The 25,487-nt window shown below is 39.3% G+C and overlaps 1 protein-coding gene across 1 annotated transcript in view; it reads right to left on the reverse strand.

The window, feature by feature from the left end:
• LOC136713414 (protein spire homolog 1) overlaps positions 1-25,487 on the reverse strand; it is an 86,442-nt gene that overhangs the window by 7,539 nt on the left and 53,416 nt on the right. The window contains exons 7-9 of the mRNA XM_066690480.1: positions 25,018-25,104; positions 23,870-23,999; positions 4,302-4,468 (exon numbers count right to left, since the gene is read on the reverse strand). Coding sequence (XP_066546577.1) covers positions 4,302-4,468; positions 23,870-23,999; positions 25,018-25,104 — 384 coding nt within the window. The remainder of the gene's footprint in view (positions 1-4,301; positions 4,469-23,869; positions 24,000-25,017; positions 25,105-25,487) is intronic.

Below are 25,487 nucleotides of genomic sequence, written 5' to 3' on the forward strand. Positions count from 1 at the left end.
CCACATAGTAACAGTATGACCTGCAAAGGATGGAGAGATGTGAAAATAAGACACAGTAGGGGCGATTTGTTTTATTTCTGACTTTAGGATAAAAACATACAAATAAATAAATAATTCCTTAATATATTGTTTTAGAAACCTCCGTGAAGTTGGCACCCCATATAATTAAATAATGACCAAAACTATTCCATTCATTTGTGCTGTGTTTGTGCTGATTTGTGTCGCACAAATGAACGTTTGTGCTTGTTTGGTCTTTGAGATATTAAGCATTCTTTTTTGGGCTGTGTGACGTCACTCTCCACCCCATCTCGCTCAAATCGCTCCAAACCGGTGTCATTCGTTTGTGCTCGATTTGTGCCGGTTTGTGCCGTTAAAACAAATGCTGTAACTATTTCCTTTCCTTAGATATAGCAAGAATGTTTTCGGGAGCGGTGACGTCATTCTCCACTCCATGTTGTCCAAATCGCTCCGAACCGGTGTCATTTGTTTGTGCTTGATGTGTGCCGGTTTGTGCCGTTAAAATGAACACTTTATCTATTTCCATTCCTTAGAAATAACAAATATGATTCGGGGCTGTGACGTCACTCTCCACCCCATGTTGTCCAAATCGCTCCAAACCGGTGTCATTCATTTGTGCTTGATTTGTGTCGGTTTGTGCCATTAAAAGAAACCCTGTAACTATGATCGTTTCTTAAATATAACAGAAAAACTTTTTTTTTTAAGAACAGTGGTATCATTCTCCACCCCATGTCATCCAAATCGCTCCAAACAGGTGTCATTTGTTTGTGCTCGATTTGTGCCGATTTGTGCTGTTAAAAGAAACAATCTAAGTAATTCCCTTTACATAGAAATAACAAAATTATCTCCCGGATCTGTGACGTCAGTCATGCATTTACCCCATCTCGTCTAACGCACTCATTTTCTGACTCGTTCGTTTGTGCTCTTGGTGCTGGTTTATTACCGTCGCTGTCATTTTTTTTTTTTTTTTAAATATTGACAGTTTGATCATTGATAGTAACTTCAAGCCTCAAATCCAAATCACATATGCCCTGTATCTGTGCTCGTGTAGCACTTGTTTGAATTCACCTCGTGTATATTGGTACTTAATATAATGTTGTTTGTGTTCTGGTCCATCGCTGAACCAAGTATTACATCTCGTTTATTACCATCATGTTTTAGGAGTTTATTCAAAGTAAAAAGCAGACTAACTTTACCTCAGTGAATATATCAATTAACTTATGTTTGTGACATAAGTGCAGCTTATGTTCAAAATGGTTATTGCATTATGTAACGACCACGATGGAATGATTGGACAGGATAAACAGTTTCATAAGAAATGGAGATAGTTGAAGCTTTTTCATCTTTGCATTTGAAAGTATACACAAGCATTGGGTGTTGTCTGTTCTTTGTTCCATCTTTAAATAGCAATGCTGTAAGCTGCATTCTGCTTGATACTTTAATCTTCAATACTGATTACATGTTGAAATTTAAACATAATTACCAAGTTATTTGACATTAATGATATTTCAGATGATACTGTGCTGAAAAAAAAAAAAAAGAAACAGCATAAGATGTTTTTTTGATCTTAACTGGTCTACCAGCCTTGTCTTTCGGCTGGGTTTAAAGGGGTTTGTCCACTTTTCAAGTGGTCGGACTGGGAAACCAGGTTAAACCAGCCAAGTAGAAAACCAGCATAGGTTGGTTTCATATGGTTGGTGTTATTTCATCAAACTATTACTTTTGGCCGGGAACTAAAACGTGTCAACCGGGGAGGGGCGCAAGACGAGGCAAAATTATAAAAGTACCCGTACTAGCCACCTGAATTTCGGCTGTTGAGTATCAGGACTCTTAGGGCTGCAACACCCCCGAGCAGCCACAACCAACTACAAAAATACCTCTTCAAAGATTTTTTATCCAGGGGTCCACACACCAGTTGCAGCAGAACAGTACAAAGGGATGGGTTTCAATAATTTAATAAAATTACTTCCCACATTTCATACAAAGGTTAAAAAGAATTTAAAACAACATATGAAATACTGAACTCATCCACCAGAGCTCCCACTCGAGTCTTCCACTCGAGCGGTAGGTGAGCCTCTTGATAAAAATCCCGCCTTCATCCGCAATACCTCAAAAACACAACAGAAGGCGAACAGAAAAAAAAAGAAACAACCAGTCGAGTAAGAGGAGCTCCTAAATAATTGCAACAGCACAGCCGGCGGAGCACCAGTCTCCACTTCCGTGGCTGGTACTCAGGACAGGTGTCTTTATCTCATCTCCCGACTGTACGCCTCCAAGCCCATTTCTGCTCTGCTCCCCCTCTGGAGGCTCTGCTGCTCTCGTGTATAAGATCCATAAAAATATAAGAAGTACAAAAGGTTTAACAGCTCCTACCGCAAGGAACACAGGGGACCCGAAATCTCTATTACCGTCCGTCTCACTGTGCCCTTGGCTGAGTTGCGGCGTGAGAAACAAAATAAATTATAAAAGAGCGCTCAAAATAAAAATAGAAAATACAATAAAAGCGAGAGTGAGTGGTTTTAAAAACGTGAATACGTGCAATCAAATAAAAAATAAAATAGTGAACTGTAGACTATCAATGCCAAATGCCAATTTGGCCATAACAATACCTCTGTTTTGTATGTCGGCTCTTGGCCGCCTGGAAAAGTCAATTCACAAACTTGTCAATTGATGCCTGGATCATGGTTTTGTCCAAAACCAAGTTAACTTTTTACTAACTTGCATGAGATTTGTCTAGCTATCAAATTAAGACTAATCTATGTTTTGACTCTTTTAGTATAACGATCAGGTTCGTCGTTTTATTTTCTCCATATGTTGAAATGTATGAAAAGACCCAAATGAACACTATAAGCGGAGTACTTGATCACTATAAGCAAATTATTTAAACAGCATTTGTATAGGAACGATTTCGTCCCAAGCTTTTTGATCCATATAAGCGGTTGATCGCTATAACCGTGATCACTATGAGTGGTCTCCACTGTAAAATATTTGAAACATAAAACACACACCTCACCTGTACTTGCTTCACTGTTTATGCAGCTTTCTCTGAGAACTGCAAGCAGAGATGAGGCAAATTTGAAGATAAAAAGCTTCAACTATCTCCATTTCTTATGAAACTGTTTATCCTGTCCAATCATTCCATCATCGTCCTTGCATAATGCAATAACCATTGTGAACATAAGCTGCACTTGTATCAAGTTACACACTAAGTAATCGAGCAAACGGTTATTATAACGCAGTGGCCTTAACGATATATTCACTGAAAACATGATGGTAATAAACGAGATGTAATACTTGGTTCAGCGATGGACCAGAACACAAACAACATTATATTAAGTACCAATATACATGAGGTGAATTCAAACAAGTGCTACAACGAGCACAGATGCAGGGCATATGTGATTTGGATTTGAGGCTTGAAGTTACTGTCAATGATCAAACTGTCAATATTAAAAAAAAAAAAAAAAAATGACAGCGACGGTAAGAAACCTGCACCGAGAGCACAAACGAACGACAGAAAATTAGTGCGTTAGACGAGATGGGGTAAATGCATGACTGACGTCTCAGATCCGGGAGATAATTTTGTTATTTCTATGTAAAGGGAATTACTTATATTGTTTATTTTAACAGCACAAACCGGCACAAATCAAGCACAAACAAATGACACCGGTTTGGAGCAATTTGGACAACATGGGGTGGAAAATGATGTCACCGCTCCCGAAAACATTCTTGCTATATCTAAGGAAAGGAAACAGTTACAGCGTTTGTTTTAACGGCACAAACCGGCACGAATCGAGCACAAACGAATGACACGGGTTTGGAGCGATTTGACAGAGATGGGGTGGAGAGCGACGTCAAACAGCCCAAAAAAGAATGCTTAATATCTCAAAGACCAAACCAGCACAAACGTTCATTTTTGCGGCACAAATCAGCACAAACACAGCACAAATTAATTGAATAGTTTTGGTGATTATTTAATTATATGGGGTGCCAACTTCACGGAGGTGTTATAGAATACAATTCAGAGGATACATTTTGTTTTGTGAGGAAGAGCACATAGAAAAATACATGGTCAAGGAGACTACATATTTATTTTGGCAACATTTGCAGTTTATAATGGAAAATACAAATTACAGGATTGATAGACCACTGTCACAGATCACTGTCCTGTGTAAAATGGTATGTAGTGTTTAAGGTTTGAGGCAACAAGCTCTGAAAAAACAAACATTAAACCTATAAAATGAACCTGCCCTCATTATTCCACTACTGTACTGCTGCACTACCTCTGAGTCTGAGCTGTCCATTTCGGCAAGGGTTGGTGCTTTAAGAAGCCTCTTCCTCTGAGTCATTGACTGAGCCCCACCCATTCCATTCCGCTTCTGAGCTGGCAGAGCTCCATTGGCCAGTCCTTTACCTCCAGCCTTCCGAGGTGCATCTGGAGTTGAAACATCTGTAAACAAAAGCATACAAAAACAAAAAGTAAATTTCAATTTCACAGGGAAGTAAAATGCAAGCTACAGCTGTCTATTAGGGGAGCAGTGTAGGGTAGCTTCGCAAATCAAACCCTTTGCATATTCCCCTATGTCCTGCACATTTCTATTTTATGCTCTACAATTAAGTTGTAAGCCCTGCTATAGAATCCTTTATACTCCTATCCACTGGCAGATCCAACCCATGTCGGAACCAGGCTGGCGTGGGTTGGCACCTTACCCACTGTCAATTTTGTCGCGCCAACCTGGAACCAGGAACCGTGAATTTTCGTCCCTGCTGCTTACCTGGCTGCGTCCCAAATCGCACAGTTGTTCCCTCGTTCCCTTCCCTTGTGGGGTGGAAATACTCCGGTGGCCATCTTAAGGGGTGTCCCAATCCCTTAGGGAACGAGTGAAGGGAGCCTAATTGAGCTATTTGTCCCTTCAATGCTCCCTTCGGCGGAGTGTACAAAAGAGCACACTTATGCGAAAGTGTTTGAGTCCCAGAACTCGTTGCGTTAAAGGCGGAGACAAGTCAATTGGCAAAATATGGCAGCGGCGGGTGTATATAAATGCAATGTAATGCTAATGCTAATCTAGACAGTTGTATATATTGTTAAATTATGTATCAAGGAAATTATAATACATAGATAATATTTAAATGATTTAAATATATGATTGAGCCCAAAAATCAATTAATTACTGAAGTAGTATCCTATAAAACTAGGAGGTGATATTAACGAACAATGTAGTTCAAAATTATTATTATTATTATTATTATTATTTTAATTAAATAAAGAGACAGATGACAAGAAAAGACTGCGTATAGGTACCTTTTTGGTCAAAGGCAAAGGCGCTGAATGCTGATGCTGAAGTGTGTCCCATTGAGCGCTTTTAGCGTCACCCTACACCCTACACCCTCACTCACTGAAGTGCACACTCTGTGACATTAGCACAATGTCACGCGAAGTGTACACTTGTCGAAGGGTGTAGGGTGCAAGTGTGCGATTTGGGACGCAGCCCTAGTGCTGGCCCAGGGCTGAACTAGGTCAGGGGAGGAGTTAATTGAACTCATTATCACGTAGCATCAGTCTACCCTATTACTAGGTTTAAATACATTACAAATACATAATACATTAATAAAATATATTACAAATACTTAATCTACTACTGCTATTTATATACTGGTACTGATTGATCTATACAACAAGTTTAAATAAGCTGCCTTGAGATCATTAACAAGATCCTCCCGTGTAGTTCTGGGCTGATTCCTCACCGTTCTCATGATCATTGAAACTCCATGAGGTGAGATCTTGCATGGAGACCCAGACTGAGGGAGACTGACAGTTATTTTGTGTTTCTTCCATTTGCGAATAATCGCACCAACTGTTGTCACCTTCTCACCAAGCTGCTTGGCCATGGTCTTGTAGCCCATTCCAGCCTTGTGTAGGTCTACAATCTTGTCCCTGACATCCTTGGACAGCTCTTTGGTCTTGGCCACGGTGGAGAGTTTGGAATCTGATTGATTGATTGCTTCTGTGGACACGTGTCTTTTATACAGGTAACGAGCTGAGATTAGGAGCACTCCCTTTAAGAGAGTGCTCCTAATCTCAGCTCGTTACCTGTATAAAAGACACCTGGGAGCCAGAAATCTTGCTGATTGATAGGGGATCAAATACGTATTTCCCTCATTAACATGCAAATCAATTTATAACTTTTTTGAAATGCGTTCTTCTGGATTTTTTTGTTGTTATTCTGTCTCTCACTTTTAAAATACACCTACCATTAAAATTATAGACTGATCATTTATTTGTCAGTGGGCAAACGTACAAAATCAGCAGGGGATCAAATACTTTTTTCCCTCACTGTATATATTCTGTGGAAGGGACAGAACTAAAAAAGGATCGACCAATCATTGCATTCGGTCCGAATGTAATGATAGGATGTCCTTCCTGTCTGTCAATCTATATTTGCATACCGCCGCACAACTTGTTCACAAAGACAATCACACGTCATCAGCGCGGGAACCTTGAAGCTGTGGAGAGCGAGAGGGAGAATGGAAGGCGAGCCGCAGCTACTATTTTTAAAAACATAATAACCGTAAATAAGATGTTTACGTTCGTTATTATTCTAATGTCTAACCTATGAATGAGACATATGGTAATCAGAAACTTACGATCGATTCCACCCACACGTCTCTCCTCCTGGCGCTGAGACTCTGCTCTGTGTGTGTGCGCATGTGGGATATAGGGGGCGTGGCTATGGAGACGCCTCTGAAGCGAGGGCGGGCTCTATGCTTTCAAAACAAGCTTGCTAACTGCTGGCTTTTCAGGATTGCATACCCTAGCTTTAACTTACTGTGTAGCTTAGTTATGGTCTATGCAACTTTGTTAGAGGATTTATACACACGTGTTGTGGTTTTTGGCTTCTGTCATCTGCTGCTAGTGGTACATTCGATTACGTGGCGAGTAGTGATCGTTTCCAGTCCATTTCTATATAAAATACTACTGGAGTAAGGCGGCAGAACACAAACCGAACGTGACCACTAGCACGTGCTCGGTATTGCGTATGCGCTAAAATAGTGCACCAGAAGTAGCGTACCGAGGATGAAGTCAACTGTTTTATGGCAAAAATTGCCGAAAAATCTGTATATTTCAAATCGTAACAGCTCTAAAACGTAAGATAATGGCTGCATTCACTACACTTTTCTGCCGACTAGATTGCAGACGGGAGTCTGCGCGTGACTTCACTGTCCGTGCAGACGAAGCGTGGACAGCTTTGGCTTTGGAACTACAGTCTGGAGTAGGGATGGGCGATACCACTGATTTTCTTTTCGATCCGATACCAAGTAATACAAAGGCTAGTATCCCAATACCAATACCAATGCAGACATCAAAAATTATATTTGAAAGCCTTTGCATTAGTATTAAATAAACTACCTGATCAGACTTCTCTTTTTGTTTTCTGTTTAATAACAGCAATTATAAAACACATGTTCAAGTGTTCTGGCTGGTATAAGAGTTATATTCACCACATCATTCCTGAAGGGATTAGCAACCTGAGATCTTTACTTTCAAAACAGTAACATTTTATAAGATATAATCTGTGTTTTAGAAATCCTGTGCAATGCATATCAGTTTTTACACAAAATTGATATAATGCATTCAGATATTGTTTGAAAATGTGTCCAATCCAGGGTTGCCAGATTGGGGGGGGGGGTGGAATGGGGGGAAACATTGCATGGGGGGGGGGAAGGATATGAAACGGGGCAGAAATAAAAAACTGGGGATTATTTTCCTTATTGTAAATTCCCTTCTGTGCTCTCATTAAGAGTTCACTTCACCAGTACCTCCAACCCAGTCCCCTCCCCTGACCTGACTTCATAACCCCCCCCATCCCCCGGACCACACTTCATCAGAGCACCCCCCCAAAGAAAAACCTCACTTCACCTTCTCTGAAAGGTGGGAGAAATTTTCTGATTTAGGGGATTTTTAGGACCAGTTTGGGGGGAAATCTAGGAGAGGACCTGGTAACACTGGTCCAATCTAGCAGCCTATTGAGTGCGTTTACATGCAGAACAAAACCCCAACCAGAAAAAAAATCAGGTTATGGTAATAATTCAACTGAAGTGTTTACAGGCACAGCAATACCGCGATTACACAAAAAACCTTGTTTACATGGGATCTGCGAAATAGTGGGGTTTCTAATCATACATGAATGCATTTAAAAAACAGATCGAAATCTGACAAAGCTGATAACATGCCCAGATTAATCAAAGTGTTGGGCAGAAATCTTGGTGTGTTACTGCTATTAAGACCCCGATTAAAGATATAATATAAAGGTGTTTACATTACTTTTTACATAGCCGGATATTAACCTTAGTCGGGGTATCGGAGTATCAGTGTATATGTACATGCACCCACTGTAATATTATATGTATAGCTATATGAGGAGCGGAGGCAGAGGGCGGAATAATTAGTTCCTATCCTAAACAACGTGTTACATTACATTTTATTTTCACTTTTCAATATCTGATACACATTTAGCTTCATAAAATTAATAATAATAAAAAAAAAACACTGGCTAAAGAAAGCACCTGGTATCGATATTTTTATGTGAGGATCAATTCTGAAAAATGAAACGTCAGGATCGGAAGTATTGATACTTTGGATCGATCCGCCCATCCCTAGTCTGGAGCAGAACAAACATGGAGTCGGTTTTGAGAGAAATCAGTCCTATTCACAGAAGAAGTTCATGCACTCGAAGTTCCCTTCGTGCTGCACCAGCTTCATACTTCACAGTGTAATCAGAAAATGGGCTATTTAAATAGCTTTACGACCCTTAAATAAATTTACATTTGTACAATGTTTTATTCCGGCTCATTGTTGGGACACTTAAGGGTTAATACTAACATACGGATCGAATCAATTAACTTTTTTTTTTGTACAATATTATATTTACACTGGTTTCGAATCTTTAAAATGTGTGATTTGAAAAAAATACACATATAAAACATTTTGTATGTATTATGGATTTCCTTGCCAGGTGTGCAACTTACAAATGCGCATATGTGAAAATTAGATTAAAATGTATATGTACACCACTAAAACATGCATATTATTTTATTGCTGAACTGACAATCTTTAAAATATTATATTTCTGTTGTACTTCGCCATAGTTAGCATGACATTCATAATATCCTTCATAACATGATTCACACCCCCTGACTAGGTGGCGCTTGCACATGGACTGAGGTCCGTCTCCGACAGAAACATACGTCTTTGTCACAAAGTGCTCGTTTTGCAGCCGCGGTTGCAATAGCGCAGTACCACTTGAGAAGCTGCACGGCTGTGCAGACGTTTAAGCCTGTGGATGCGTGACCTGGTGACGTCCTTTCCGGCTGAGTTCAAGCAGACGGGTGACTTGGACAGGTTTGTAGAAGAGTCTGTGCAGATTCTGTGCCGACTTGTGAAAGTATGAGTGTCGTGAATGCAGCCATTATGCACTAGTTCTAGAGAATCTGTACTGGCCCGCAGAGATCTGCACTAGCCATTGGCTAACGAGCTACTGTTAAGATCGACCCCTGCATATTGTACTTACAAGATAATTATTATTATTGTTATTAACCAATTAGACTTAACACAATTAATATCAACTTCACAAGCCCAATATAGTAAACCTCATTAAGCTCGTTCAACCTTAAGAGTAACACACTTTTGGCTACAATAGGGCTTAACAAGATACTTATGCTTTTAATATCTTTGGTGCATCAGCCTGGATGTTGTCAGTCATGTAATTTGTGAAGTTGTATGTACACACGTTAAGCGAGTTCTATATTAAGAGATTTCTACTCTCCCTGTCAATGTTATACTGTATATAGATCGATCTATTTATACATAATTATTATATAAATTGACTGTTTCAGTGCATGCTGGAATACTCCACATTACCAGGGTTCAATGACTACCTAAACGATACATTCTAAGAAATTAAATGAAATCATTACGTTCTTTCATATGTTGTTTTTGTCACATTTGAGAATATGCTTTAATTTATGTCTTTGCAGCTTCACTATTACAGTTTGTTTGCAAGGCAAGTTGGTTTTCGCTTCCATTTAGTAAAAAAAAAAAAAAAAATACATACAAAAATAACCTCTCGAGATCCTCCATTGTTGGCATCTGAAAATCCAGACTATCTTTCAGCCTCATGCACGCAACTCTCGCCCACCACAACTTGTGACATAATTTACCTCAGCTTGGGTATTACAGTGGATACACACCCGACCCATACCAGGCCAGCTCAGCTTGGTTCCGGGTCAGGTCGGATGTGCCCGTGGAAAAGGGGCTTTAGTGATAACTGCTTTTACCCTTTACAGTTGAAAAAACTATAGCATTAATATAGGGTTTATGAACCTAAGTGTTGGCCACAAAGACCGAGATAGACCTTTAAAATGGTAAATGGCCCAGTGAGTGCATCTCATAACTTTAAAAGATTAATTGAACATAGGATGGCCTTACTTTAAATAAATATTGCCTAATAAAATCTATATCTTTTCAGCTCTTCCAAATGTTTTACAGCACAGAGCTTCTGATGTTCAGAAAATCCTCAGAGTTTGTTCCCAGTTACACTGTAGTCCTATCACATGCCTATGTCACTAGGTAGGACTTGTCAAGAGTAAGGTATGGGATTTTCTGCACAACATCCACACAGTTCAGTGTCTTATGATTAGCACAAATAATACTAGCTGCATACATTACCAAGAGATTACTCTTCCTAAAAGAGCTTGACTAAAATGATTATTTTTGTAGAATTAAAAAAAGCAGGATCTAATTTATTTAATCCGCTAGTTACAACAATGTCATCACCTTTACTAATACTGCTATTTTAAGTCTGCAAGTTCTCCCCCACCCAAATTTTGTGTTTTCATTTTTGGGTATGAATTCCTTTTTTGAATAATTTAGGCTATACATGTGCTTTTTTTATCTAATGGGTTTCAGTTATTAACTGATTAAGAGATGGAATCAACATGAGATATGACTCTGCAGTCCCAGCAGAATTTTTTATTCCAGGTCCCAATATAGTATGTTTCAGGTTCCTTAACATCACACCTAAATTGGAAACTTAATTTTGCACTTTGCCATTACACTCAAAATGGAGCTCAGGTGCATCCTGTTTCCACTGATCATCCTCGAGATGTTTCTACAACTTGATTGGAGTCCACCTGTGATAAATTCAGTTGATTGGACATGATTTGGAAAGGTACACACCTGTCTATATAAGGTCCCACAGTTAACAGTGCATGTCAGAGCACCAAACCAAGCCAAGAAGTCCAAGGAATTGTCTGTAGACCTCCGTGACAGGATTGTATTGAGGCACAGATCTGGGGAAGGGTACAGAAAAAATTCTGCAGCATTGAAGGTCCCAATGAGCACACTGGCCTCCATCATCCGTAAGTGGAAGAAGTTTGGAACCACCAGGACTCTTCCTAGAGCTGGCCGCCCGGCCAAACTGAGCGATCAGGGGAGAAGGGCCTTAGTCAGGGAGGTGACCAAGAACCCGATAGTCACTCTGACAGAGCTCCAGCGTGTCTCTGTGGAGAGAGGAGAACCTTCCAGAAGAACAACCGTCTCTGCAGCACTCCACCAATCAGGCCTGTATGGTAGAGTGGCCAGACGGAAGCCACTCCTCAGTAAAAGGCACATGACAGCCTGCCTGGAGTTTGACAAAGGGCACCTGAAGGACTCTCAGACCATGAGAAACAAAATTCTCTGGTCTGATGAAACAAAGATTGAACTCATGTCTGGAGGAAACCAGACACTGCTCATCACCTGGCCAATACCATCCCTACAGTGAAGCATGGTGGTGGCAGCATCATGCTGTGGGGATGTTTTTCAGCGGCAGGAACTGGGAGACTAGTCAGGATCGAGGGAAAGATGAATGCAGGCTGTGAATACTTATGTACATGTGCTTTTTTTGTTTTTTATTTTTAATAAATTTGCAAAGATTTCAAACAGACTTCTTTCACGTTGTCATTATGGGGTATTGTTTGTAGAAAATAATGAATTTAATCCATTTTGGAATAAGGCTGTAACATAACAAAATGTGGAAAAAGTGAAGCGCTGTGAATACTTTCCGGATGCACTGTATAATACATCACAAGGTAATACAGTATACTATAGTATAAGAATCTACCATAGTATTTGTTGTAGAACTGTAGTATTTGTTATCAGTCATATGTTCAGGTTGCACTTGATATTGTGAAACGTTATGGGGCTGTCACAGGGCTCGGGAACAGGGGACCCAAATGCAGTGCTGGATCACGGGATGGTCGACAGGCGTGGGTCGGGTACCGGCAAACAAGGGCTGGGCGAAGACGTGGTCGTGGTCGTGGTCGTGGTCACGGGCGATAGTCGGAGGAACAGGAACAGGGCTTGGAATCGCAGGCAGCACTGACGAGACTTCGCCCTGACTGAGGGAAGTGAGGGGATTATAAAGGGGAACAGAAACCAGGTAGGGAGGTGCAGGGCGAATGGGAACAGAGGGATAGAAGCAAGGGTGCACATGGGTGACCGGAATGTTAATAGACTGATTGATGTGAGCAGGGAGAAGGCAGGGAAATGGTGACCCCTAGTGGGGATAGAGGGGGAGCGTTAGGGGACCATGACAGGGGCGCTATATCAAGTTGTATGATTTATTATTAAGTTGGCCTTTGTAATTATGACAAAAATATGTAATGCTATGCAGGTTACTATGATTGTAACCACACAGCAGAAGTATAATAATTTGGAATAGGAGCATCATGAAAAGTATGTAAAAGTATGCAGCTTAGTAATTGTATATGGGAGATGTGTTCATATTTTTAGTCATGGTATGTAAGTTAGTATAAGTAAATGTCAGTTGTTGCTATTAGTATTAATAGTAGTATTATTAGTAGTAATAGAAGCACAATACTGTACTACAAGGTACTACAGTATTCAATAGTGTATTATAGTATATCACAGTATACTGTAGTATAATAGTGTATTATGGTATAATAATTACTACTACTGTAGTAATTAATACACCACAAGGTAATACAGTATACAATAGTATAAGACACTACCATAGTATTTGTTGTAAAACTGTAGTACTGTAGTTTTTGTTATACTATACTATAGCACATGACAAGGTACTACAGTATACTATCATTCATACGTTTAGGTTGCATTTATTACTGACAATTATAAAATTATGTGAAATGTTATGGGGTGCTATATCAAGTTGTATGATTTATTATTATTATTATTATTATTATTATTATTATTAAGTTGGCCTTTGTAAGTATGACAAAAACATTTAAAACTGGTTTTAAATGCATTATCACGTAGTGTCAGTACTTATAGAGTGGAAATTGTCAGAGGGGACATGATTTATATAGAACGCGTTTAATGTGCTTTATAATACCATTACAATTACTGTCACTTTAAGGCAGCGCAGACTGGGAGTGGGGGCGTGGTTTAATTAGGAAGTGAAGAGCTGTTTGTTTAGAGTACACGCCAGAACATGTGGCTGGTCAGGTAGGTGTTTGTTCGACTATCCTCTGCTGGATTGTGAAGGAAGGGCTCTCTAATGTTATATTTGGCACTATTTTGTGGGGACTTTCTTTTAAACTATTATTGTTATATCGTTGTTTTCATGACGTGCTATATAAAGCAGTTAACGGATGTAATTTAGTATATAAGTAGTAGCAGTGGATAAATATTAGTATATACATCAGTATTAAACTGATATAATGTAGTTTATATGATATAATACAATATGGTATGGGGATATCGTATGGTAAAAGCTTCTTTAAAGCAGGTAAAATCATAGAGAACATGTTGTATTATAGGGAATGAACTGAGACATGTCGGCTTTTTCTAACAAAGTCTTGTAGCGCAGTGTTGTGAAAAGACTGAATATGGAATAATAACATTTAATAATCCGTATAAAAGCCCCGTATGCACACATTTAATTTAGTATAATTATTTTTACTAGTAGCAGTGGTATAAGTATTATAATTATACAGTATTTAATACAAAAATCAATAACACGCTGTGACGGCAGTGGGAAATGATTGGCTACCGACTGGGCCTAATTTGCATAAACAACGCTGATTGGCTGCCGGCCGTTCAGTTGGTCTGTTGGTGAGCGAGAATCCGTTCCACAACTAAAGTCACTGGGATTTCTGGATTTTTTTAATCGATCATATCTCAAAATATCGATCCCACCCGCACAAAAAGCACCAGCAACCTGAACGGTATCATAATGAACCACTGTGTGAAGTTTGGTGTATGTGTGATAAGAACTGTAGGAGGAGTTATAGTCCGGACGAACGCCAGAATAATAATAATGAAAAGAATAAAGATTTTGTAAGAGAACAATACTCTGCATGTTTTCACATGCAGACTAATAATAAAACAGCTTTAGTATATATATATATATATATATTACACACACTCACCTAAAGGATTATTAGGAACACCATACTAATACTGTGTTTGACCCCCTTTCGCCTTCAGAACTGCCTTAATTCTACGTGGCATTGATTCAACAAGTTGCTGAAAGCATTCTTTAGAAATGTTGGCCCATATTGATAGGATAGCATCTTGCAGTTGATGGAGATTTGTGGGATGCACATCCAGGGCACGAAGCTCCCGTTCCACCACATCCCAAAGATGCTCTATTGGGTTGAGATCTGGTGACTGTGGGGGCCAGTTTAGTACAGTGAACTCATTGTCATGTTCAAGAAACCAATTTTCCAAGAAAACATCCCCCACACCATTACACCACCACCACCAGCCTGAACAGTGGTAACAAGGCATGATGGATCCATGTTCTCATTCTGTTTATGCCAAATTCTGACTTCAACAGAAATCGAGACTCATCAGACCAGGCAACATTTTTCCAGTCTTCAACTGTCCAATTTTGGTGAGCTTGTGCAAATTGTAGCCTCTTTTTCCTATTTGTAGTGGAGATGAGTGGTACCCGGTGGGGTCTTCTGCTGTTATAGCCCAGGTTGTACGTGTTGTGGCTTCACAAATGCTTAGTGCATACCTCAGTTGTAATGAGTGGTTATTTCAGTCAAAGTTGCTCTTCTATCAGCTTGAATCAGTCGGCCCATTCTCCTCTAACCTCTAGCATCAACAAGGCATTTTCGCCCACAGGACTGCCGCATACTGGATGTTTTTCCCTTTTCACACCATTCTTTGTAAACCCTAGAAATGGTTGTGCGTGAAAATCCCAGTAACTGAGCAGATTGTGAAATACTCAGACCGGCCCGTCTGGCACCAACAACCATGCCACGCTCAAAATTGCTTAAATCACCTTTCTTTCCCATTCAGACATTCAGTTTGGAGTTCAGGAGATTGTCTTGACCAGGACCACACCCTTAAATGCATTGAAGCAACTGCCATGTGATTGGTTGGTTAGATAATTGCATTAATGAGAAATTGAACAGGTGTTCCTAATAATCCATTAGGTGAGTGTATATATGAATATATATATATATATATATATATATATATATATACACACACATGTACACATACTTTACACCATTTTTTCACACCTGCCTAAAACTTTTGCACAGTACTGTGTGTGTGTATGAATGCTTTCAAAAATAGACATGTTAATAGATTATATTTATCAATTAACAAACTGCAAAGTGAGTGAACAGAAGAAAAATCTACATCAAATCGATATTTGGAGTGACCACCCATTGCCTTCAAAACTGCATCAATTATTCTACGTACAGTGAGGGAAAAAAGTATTCGATCCCCTACTGATTTTGTACGTTTGCCCACTGACAAAGAAATGTTAATGAGGGAAATAAGTATTTGACCCCTTTGACTTAGTACTTGGTGGTAAAACCCTTGTTGGCAATCACAGAGGTCAGACATTTCTTGTAGTTGGCCATCAGGTTTGCACACATCTCAGGAGGGATTTTGTCCCACTCCTCTTTGCAGATCCTCTCCAAGTCATTAAGGTTTCGAAGCTGACATTTGGCAACTCGAACCTTCAGCTCCCTCCACATATTTTCTATGGGATTAAGGTCTGGAGACTGGCTAGGCCACTCCAGGACCTTAATGTGCTTCTTCTTGAGCCACTCCTTTGTTGCCTTGGCTGTGTGTTTTGGGTCATTGTCATGCTGGAATACCCATCCACGACCCATTTTCAATGGCCTGGCTAAGGGAAGGAGGTTCTCACCCAAGATTTGACGGTACATGGCCCCGTCCATCGTCCCTTTGATGCAGTGCAGTTGTCCTGTCCCCTTAGCAGAAAAACACCCCCAAAGCATAATGTTTCCACCTCCATGTTTGACGATGGGGATGGTGTTCTTGGGGTCATTCCTCCTCCTCCAAACACGGCGAGTTGAGTTGATGCCAAAGAGCTCGATTTTGGTCTCACCTGACTACAACACTTTCACCCAGTTCTCCTCTGAATCATTCAGATGTTCATTGGCAAACTTCAGACGGGCCTGTACATGTGCTTTCTTGAGCTGGGGGGACCTTGTGGGCGCTGCAGGATTTCAGTCCTTCACAGCTTAGTGTGTTACCAATTGTTTTCTTGGTGACTATGGTCCCAGCTGCCTTGAGATCATTATCAAGATCCTCCCGTGTAGTTCTGGGCTGATTCCTCACCGTTCTCATGATCCCACGAGGTGAGATCTTGCATGGAGCCCCAGACCAAGGGAGACTGACAGTTATTTTGTGTTTCTTCCATTTGCGAATAATCACACCAACTGTTGTCACCTTCTCACCAAGCTGCTTGGCGATGGTCTTGTAGCCCATTCCAGCCTTGTGTAGGTCTACAATCTTGTCCCTGACATCCTTGGACAGCTCTTTGGTCTTGGCCATGGTGGAGAGTTTGGAATCTGATTGATTGATTGCTTCTGTGGACAGGTGTCTTTTATACAGGTAACAAGCTGAGATTAGGAGCACTCCCTTTAAGAGAGTGCTCCTAATCTCAGCTCGTTACCTGTTTAAAAGACACCTGTGAGCCAGAAATCTTGCTGATTGATAGGGGATCAAATACTTATTTCCCTCATTAACATGCAAATCAATTTATAACTTTTTTGAAATGCGTTATTCTGGATTTTGTTGTTGTTATTCTGTCTCTCACTGTTAAAATACACCTACCATTAAAATTATAGACTGATCATTTCTTTGTCAGTGGGCAAACGTACAAAATCAGCAGGGGATCAAATACCTTTTTTCCTCACTGTACACTTGCACACAGTTTTTGAAGGAACTCAGCAGGTAGGTTGGCCCAAACATCTTGGAAAACTAACCACAGTTCGTCTGTGGATTTAGGCAGCCTCAATTACTTCTCTCTCTTCATGTAATCCCAGACAGACTCGATGATGTTGAGATCAGGGCTCTGTGGGGGCCACATACCACCACTTCCAGTACTTCTTGTTCTTCTATACGCTGAAGATAGTTCTTAATGACTTTCACTGTATGTTCGGGATCGCTGTCATGATGCAGAAAAAATTTGGGGCCAATCAGATGCCTCCCTGATGGTATTGCATGATGGATAAGTATCTGCCTGTACTTCTCAGCATTGAGCAGACCATTAATTCTGACCAAATCCTAAACTCCATTTGCAGAAATGCAGCCCCAAACTTGCAAGGAACCTCCACCATGCTTCACTGTTGCCTGCAGACACTCATTCATGTAACGCTCTCCAGCCCTTGGGCGAACAAACTGCCTTCTGCTACGGCCAAATATTTCAAATTTTGACTCATCAGTCCAGAGCACCTGCTGCCATTTTTCTGCACCCCAGTTCCTGTGTTTTCGTGCATTGTTGAGTCGCTTGACCTTGTTTCCACGTTGGAGGTATGGCTTTTTGGCCGCATGTCTTCTTCAGACTGTAGATGGGTATACCAGGGTCCCACTGTTTTCTGCCAATTCTGAGCTGATGGCACTGCTGGACATCTTCCGATTGTGAAGCGAAGTAATAATGATGTCTTTCATCTGCAGCAGTAAGTTTCCTTGGCAGACCACTGCGTCTACGGTCCTCAACATTGCCCATTTCTTTGTGCTTCTTCAAAAGAGCTTGGACAGCACATCTGGAAACCCCTGTCTGCCTTGAAATTTCTGCCTGGAAGAAGCCTTGCTGATATGCAGTATAACTACCTTGTGTTTTGTTGCTGTGCTCAGTCTTGCCATGGTGTATGAATTTTGACAGTAAACTGTCTTCAGCAACCTCACCTTGTTAGCTGAGTTTGGCTGTTTCAGTTGATGATGGTGTTTCAACCTACATATTGAATTGATGATCATTAGCACCTGTTTGGTATAATTGCTTAATCATACACCTGACTATATGCCTACAAAATCCCTGACTTTGTGCAAGTGTACCTAGAAGAACTGATGCTGTTTTGATGTGTTAGAAGCAGGAAAAATGTGCAAGCGTAAGGATCTGAGCAACTTTGACAAGGGCCAAATTGTGATGGCTAGACGACTGGGTCAGAGCATCTCCAAAACTGCAGCTCTTGTTGGGTGTCTGCAGTGGTCAGTACCTATCAAAAGTGGTCCAAGGAAGGAAAAGCTGTGCCCATGCTGACCACTGTCCACTGCCGAAAGTGCCTATAATCGGTACGTGTGCATCAGAACTGGACCACGGAGCAATGGAAGAGGGTGGCCTGGTCTGATGAATCACGTTTTCTTTTACATCATGTGGATGGCCAGGTGCGTGTGCGTTGCTTACCTGGAGAACACATGGCACCAGGATGCACTATGGAAAGAAGGCAAGCCGCCGGAGGCAGTGTGATGTTCTGCTGGGAAACCTTGGGTCCTGACATTCATGTGGATGTTACTTTGTACACGTACCACCTACCTAAGCATAATGGTTCAGGAATGGTTTGAGGAACACAACAAGTTCAAGGTGTTGACTTGGCCTCCAAATTCCCCAGATCTCAATGCATCATCTGTGGGATGTGCTGGACAAACAAGTCTGATCCATAGAGGCCCCACCTCGCAACTTACAGGACTTAAAGGATCTGCTGCTAATGTCTTGGTGCCAGATACCACAGCACACCTTCAAAGGTCTAGTGGAGTCCATGCCTCGACGGGTCAGGGCTGTTTTGGAGGCAAAAGGGGGACCTACACAATATTAGGCAGGTGGTGATATTGTTATGGCTGATCTGTGTTTATATATGTGTTTGATCTCATTGCCTACATAAAACCAGATTTAAAAAGTCACATTAGACTCAAGTTTTCACAGTCAAAAGATGGTAATTGGTAATTTCTTTGTCGTTTGTTAGAAGTATTTTCCTTAATAGACTGGTGTTGCAGAAAACACAAAACTTGCCTCGTCTTTTCTGTAACCGTAGCTCACAGAGGAGTCAACGCGCATACCTCCAAAATCTCAACTATTCATTGCATATATCTGCAGTCCTTGCGTCAAACAAATGCTAATTGGTTGAGCAGGGAAATATATCTGGTAGTATTACAGAATACCTTCTTCCATGTGTTTCAGTGTGGACTTCAAATCTTGTCACAACTGATCCTCAAGTAAAGCATACACAACTAAATTCTTCTTCAATGCATTCAATAACTGGCTTCTCTTATCCATTTCTCTACACATTACAATGCAATGATTAGCGCTACAGGACAGAACGATACATAAATGAACAAATTAAATACATTTTTTGAATGCAATCAACTGATTAAATTCAGCACTTCAGGACATGGTGGATACTTGCTTGCACAAGAGGTTTCCTCTTGTCACAGATGTGTTTCAGATTCATCCATGTGTAAAACAAACTATTGTCCATCAGCCCATGAAACTACTGGAACAACTAATTCACAATTTTCCAAGCCTGCAGACAGAACCTAGCTATGAACATGATTCCTGATTCCAAATATCACTTTGTTGTGCCAGTGCACATACAAAGAGATCTAAATGTGCTTCAACAGGGTGAGCTGGTTGACCATTCATGTAACAAGTCCCTACAGCTCTATTTCAGCTCTGCTCACTTGGCAGAATTCTGGGTAAACTGAATACCCATCACTTTTTAATAAGGACCTAAAAGTTCATCCTCATGTCTTTGTGAAGCTGGATGTTTGGCACTGGCAGCAATCAAAATAAACTAGTGAGCAAGGCTGATAATTTATTTGCAATATAGGAAGCTGGAGTCCTGCAATGCAAAGTCAAGATCTCAATATCATTACAGTCATATAGAACAATTTAGACCAAGAATGGGCAATTCCAGCACTAAAGGGCCCAAGGGTTTTCTGGTGTTCATTCCACCCTTGTCTTATTTTTATTTTAGATCTAAATCAATTGATAAATAAAGAGCATGTATACATCCTGCAGGTACTGGTCCTTGAATGCTGGAATTGCCTACCACTGATTTAGACAACAACAAAAATTAAACCAAGCAACTTGGAGGATTATAGGACTTTTGCACAATAGTATATCTGTATTTTCAAATCAAGTGAGTTCATGATAGATAATGTGAAGTTACTAACATACATTTCTGAGGGAACAACTACAGCAAAGGCTTATAAAGTCAATCCACATTCAGTCTGGCAGCCTTGTATTATCCTTTAATAGGCAAGAGCATTATAATGTCAGTGTATTGTTTACTTATAGTGAAAAGTTTTAAATTTGTAAAATCTGTAAAACACATACATGCACACGCACACACACAATCAAACATTGTCTTGTACAACAATATTTTCAAGTTATGTAAAAAGCATCACTTAAGTAAGGTACATTACTTGTACCACAAACCAGTTCTTAATGGTTAGCATTGCACTGGCTGGACCCTAAAAGGGAACACTTCCTTGAAATGTATATCCTATTACTATGTATCCTATACTTTCTAACAAATGTCACTTATTGTTTCATAGTAGTTGTATATAATACATCAGGCTACACCATCAATGGTGAAAAAAGTGTCTGTTAATGTGGAAAGCAAGTTCCCAGGCAGACATTTAAAAGCAAAGCACACAGATAACACAATGAATTGTGTGCAAGTCACGCCACCGACAATTTACTTATGATACATCCCAGTGAATGTACAGTATGATGTTAGTTATTCTTCAAACACTTGTCACAGAAAGTCAAGTTGGGCCTTCCACAGAGTAGAACAGATTTAAATTTAATTTCAGCAGAATGTGTTTGTAGAATGTGTTTGCACAGCTTCCTCATAATTAATCCCCCAGATAAAATAGTATCATGATATTCATTATATAGGATTTAACCATATACAATTAGCACACTTATGATTTTAGGTGCAGATGTATTATTATTATTATTATTACTATTATTATTACAGATTTGCTAAATCATCATCATCATCACCTTGCTGATAAAAGCATATTAGAAAAATATGAATAACTATGAATTTGGCCTTGTGCAAATATCTTAACATGCATCTCTTCAAATATTACTTGTACTATTATGATAGGTGAAAACTATTGCTTTGGTTATGACTATATTTTAAGAGCTCTTTGGACATTCTGTGTAGATTATGGCTTTTACACAAAATGTGGACTTGTTGTAATAAGCCCCAAAACTTTAAAAGCACTTAATGTTTAAATGTGAAAATGTACAGGAAACAACAATGTTGCTGAAAAACTAACAATAGAAGGAACTGAAAAACTGATAGCGATTGGGGATATTCACAGTTACTCCTTGTTAACATCAGACACTGGGCATCTGAGATGAAAGAAATGAATGTAATCAAAATTCCTGAATATCATCCCTTTGACCTATTGCTTTAAATGTAGAAGTCTCACATTTGCTTACATGAAAGATGAGTGATGAATTTCCTCATTTCTAATAGAAGTAAATATGATCTGCCTTCATCACTATGATCTTTACTTAAACTCGAACTGTGTTCTCAGAAATTACAGTAGATCTGCTGAAAACAACTGTAGTTTCTATGTTCAAGTGGTTTTGGTATAAAAATAATTATCATGATTGTCTTAATGTTTGTTCTTGTAATTCATACGTGAAATACACAGTGAAATTATTGGGCTTTTCTGAGCGTTTCATTGCATTTGACCTTCCGTGATTAGTGTTTGACGAAGTGTCTGAGATGACGCTGGTGTTGCAAAGCCATCCTCCACGAATGGAAGCATGAAATGAGTATAGCGCATCATGGATTGATACAACCACTGTAAGGGTCAGGTAGCTAGAGGAATCTTTACCTGACAAGTCAAAACTGTAAGACATGCTAAGCGGTCGTATTACTGCAAGAAAAACAGTTGCAAAGTTAGAGAAATACAAACTTACAAACAGAGAAAAATATTTTGAAACCTAACCAAACAAAAGGGTTTATATAGAATAAAAAAACTAAAAACATTTTGCAGGGTCATTTAAAATATACAAATGCAAATAAATTGAAATCTTATTTTGAGGCTTAATCTGGACAGAAAGTGATTTTTGGATGATTGAGTTTAGGAGCCATCAGCTCCACCCCTACCTTTACAATAAAATACTTATGATACAAGCCCTGAAACTTTAAAAGCACTTTCTGCGAACATGCACTTGGGCTAATATGATTGGGTATAATGAAGAAGGATTTTTTTAAGACATATCGATCAGTTAAGGTCTAAATCCTTTCATTTAATGTTTGAGAATAAATTACAGTGTGATTATACACATTACATTAGAGCAGTATCCATAACTGCAGCAACATGAAACAATAACATTTTGGCTGACCTTTGGGCATTGCTGGTCATGACAAATAACATAAAACATATTTTGGAGATGTTTTCTTAAACAATCTGAGACTAAACCAAACAGACTACTCCATGGATAAGTATTTCAGGAGTCCAAGGAAAAGGGATGCTTTGAAAAGGAAGCTTAAAAACGTACCAAACCAGAGTTTTTTCACAGCTCAAAGAATATGCAAGTATATTTAGCCTTTTATTCACAATATATTTAACATGTTACAAAAACTTTGTTCATTGTTGCAACAGTTCCTTCATTTTGATTGATAAATATGAGGAATGTAACAGAATTAAAATTACTGTTTATATTTACTGAAACAAAATTATCTAAAAGCCAATTTGTAAATACTAATATAGCTTTAATCTTTTCACTAGTTAATTCAATATCTTGCATCTTTTAATGAAACACCTTCCCTTCAAAAAATGAAAAAAGGGACATAAAATAGAAAGATAGATGACATATATATGTTGCCAAATATTGTTGTATATTTAAATACAAACTATATGGCATAGAGAGTGGTCATACAGCCAAATGAGAGAAAATGGTAGTGGTCACAGATCATGACTGAGGGATCTGCAAAACTCTTTGTGGTTCTAATGGCTTCATTCTCAAAATTGTACAGCTCTCTGTCCAACAGGTTTTTACATTTTACATTTAATTGAAGCATCCAGATATATGTTTAAAGCAGGGTTTTGGTCATTTGCTGCACTACACAATTATATTCGCTCCAAGTTCAAGAATATTCTAAAAAGGTGGGCAGTGTATAGCATTGTGACCACAACTGTGCTTTGATATATGACTGGAAGTCAGCAGTAATGAAAGGATGTAATGTATGTAAAGTTTAGCAATATCTTGCGGTTGGATAACAGGACCATCGAGGGCTCACCTATTAGAACAACACAATACCTACAAATTTCACATACCCAGAAGACATTTTTTTTATGTAACTACCGACAATTTACTTATCGACTTTATTTGACACTTTAATTATCTTTGGATAATTTAATTTCAGGTGTATCTCAATCCCAAAATGAAAATCCTCAGCCAGTTATTCCTACACCCCCACCTAAGCAGATTCATTTTTTTTACTGATTAACACTAACTGAGAACTGATGTGACTGGAGACCTCCAAAAACAGTAGGGGTTTATAAAGTACAATATGAGTAACTCACCTAGCCTGCTCCTTCGGATCTCATCAGGGGACACAGGACGCAGCTTTCTCTCTGCTTTGATCTCCTCCAAGATTCTCTCGTGCAGGCTGCGGGGCCGCGGAGGGTGTGGTTTTAGCTTCCGTTCAGCCACCTGAACAGAGGCAGGCAGTGAGAGAGATGGCCTGGTGTACTCAGCATCACCCCCTCCCTCTTACTCTCACTCTCACTCTGTCAGCACACTCTCCCCTCTCTGTTCCCTCTTGTGCAGCTCTCAATTGTTCTATTTGAGCAAGCTAGGCATCGCTTAACATAATTATCACCTAGTTGGAAGTCAAATCTCATGCTCTTGCAGTTTTTTGCCAGACTGTTTGGCATTCTGATCAGTAATGCCCAAGGCAGTACTATTTTGGGCTTTAGGTAGTTGCCATGGTTGTAGGAAATTTTAAGTGTTCATACAGTAATATAAACCAAATTATATTAGTAACTATAATAGTTGTACTTTATAGGAAGGACTGTAAAGCATTTGCTTGCTTATAGAATTGATACCAACAAATGATACGTTTCACCAACACCTTCATAAACCAAACTACGAAATTTGAGGAGGTCCAAAAATAGTCTAGATTAGAATAAAAATAAAGAATTAATAAATAAATAAATACATGCATACATACATAAATAAAACAGAAATAAATCAGGCAATCACAAACTCAATGTTTCTTGGCAACTTTCCACAAAGTAGTCATAAGAAACCTTGTGTAAACAAAAAGGCACAATGAAGAGAGACTAGCAACTTGTAACCAGTGAAATAGATTTGATGTAGTCTGGCCTAAATCTGTTTAGTAATGGTTCAGTGTATCCCTCCCATTCTATTAAAAAAAAAAAGTTCCCAGGTCTCCCAGGTCTGTTCTGTGTACTTTTGCAATAAAGGGGTGAGCAAAATAAAGCTGAAATAAATTCTCATTAATAATTCTCAATCATGAATAAGCAAAACAAAATGATGACTTTTATCAGATGACAATTACTCGTATGCCAAAGAAAAGCAATTAAGATCATAATCAGCATGCTTACTTTCCAAGACTTGTGACCACAAAGCACTATAGTAAAACAGTCATTAATCATCAGTGGATAAGTGTATGACCAGAACAGTGACACTGTGTGGCTTTACTCACAGGGTTTAGGGGCGGTCTGGAGCGAATGAACTCCAGGATGACTTCATGAGCACTCTTCTTTAACTTGGGAGGAATGTCTCCATTGACCTGCATAAACACAAGATGAATAGCTATTAGTATACTATTACTAGTATACTATTAGTATTAGAAAATGCTACGAAAAAATATAAAGTTGAAGGGAATAAATGTAAGTGCATTATATAGTATTTAAATACGTATCATGCACTAAAAGCATATATTTTGTGTAATTATAATTAATATTATATTAAGATATACACACTTTTTTGATTGAAGTAGATTGTGATGTTTCAGGATAAAAGGGCGAATAAGCAGCCCCACACACTGCTGTTGCTGACTCAGTGAGCTGGAGACATCAGCTCCCATTTCAATAACAATTTATCAACTACCTCTGAGAATGTGCCCCACAGAAGGGACTGTGCAGAACACAAACATATGGTTTTGGGTTGATC

Source organism: Amia ocellicauda, chromosome 18 (genome assembly GCF_036373705.1).
Source record: "Amia ocellicauda isolate fAmiCal2 chromosome 18, fAmiCal2.hap1, whole genome shotgun sequence".
NCBI classification, from domain to species: Eukaryota; Metazoa; Chordata; class Actinopteri; order Amiiformes; family Amiidae; genus Amia; species Amia ocellicauda.